General features: G+C 70.0%; 1 protein-coding gene across 1 annotated transcript in view; it reads right to left on the bottom strand.

The window, feature by feature from the left end:
• Window positions 1-3: 3 nt before the first annotated feature.
• LOC104404963 (furin-like) overlaps window positions 4-240 on the bottom strand; it is a gene marked incomplete at both ends in the record, with an annotated part of 3643 nt that continues 3406 nt past the window's right edge. Inside the window, one exon of the mRNA XM_010013524.1 lies at window positions 4-212. Within this exon, the coding sequence (XP_010011826.1) occupies window positions 4-212 (209 nt within the window). The remainder of the gene's footprint in view (window positions 213-240) is intronic.

The raw sequence follows: 240 nt of genomic DNA on the forward strand, positions 1-240 counted from the left end.
GGGGCCGGGCCCGGTGCAGGTGGCGCAGGAGGGGTGGCAGGGCAGGCAGAGGTGCGGGGCGATGGGCTCCACACTGTTCTCCAGCTCATAGTGCGTGCTCTGGACACCAGGTGCGAAGCCGGGAGGGCAGCGCTTCAGGCAGCTCTTCTGGTGCAGGTAGTACCCCTCCTCGCAGACTGCGGGACAGGCAGCGTCAGCAAGGGCTGGGGGCCGCCCGCGTCCCAAAAGCCCACCACCCAC

This window comes from Nestor notabilis, unplaced genomic scaffold (genome assembly GCF_000696875.1).
Source record: "Nestor notabilis isolate BGI_N333 unplaced genomic scaffold, ASM69687v1 scaffold26614, whole genome shotgun sequence".
NCBI classification, from domain to species: Eukaryota; Metazoa; Chordata; class Aves; order Psittaciformes; family Psittacidae; genus Nestor; species Nestor notabilis.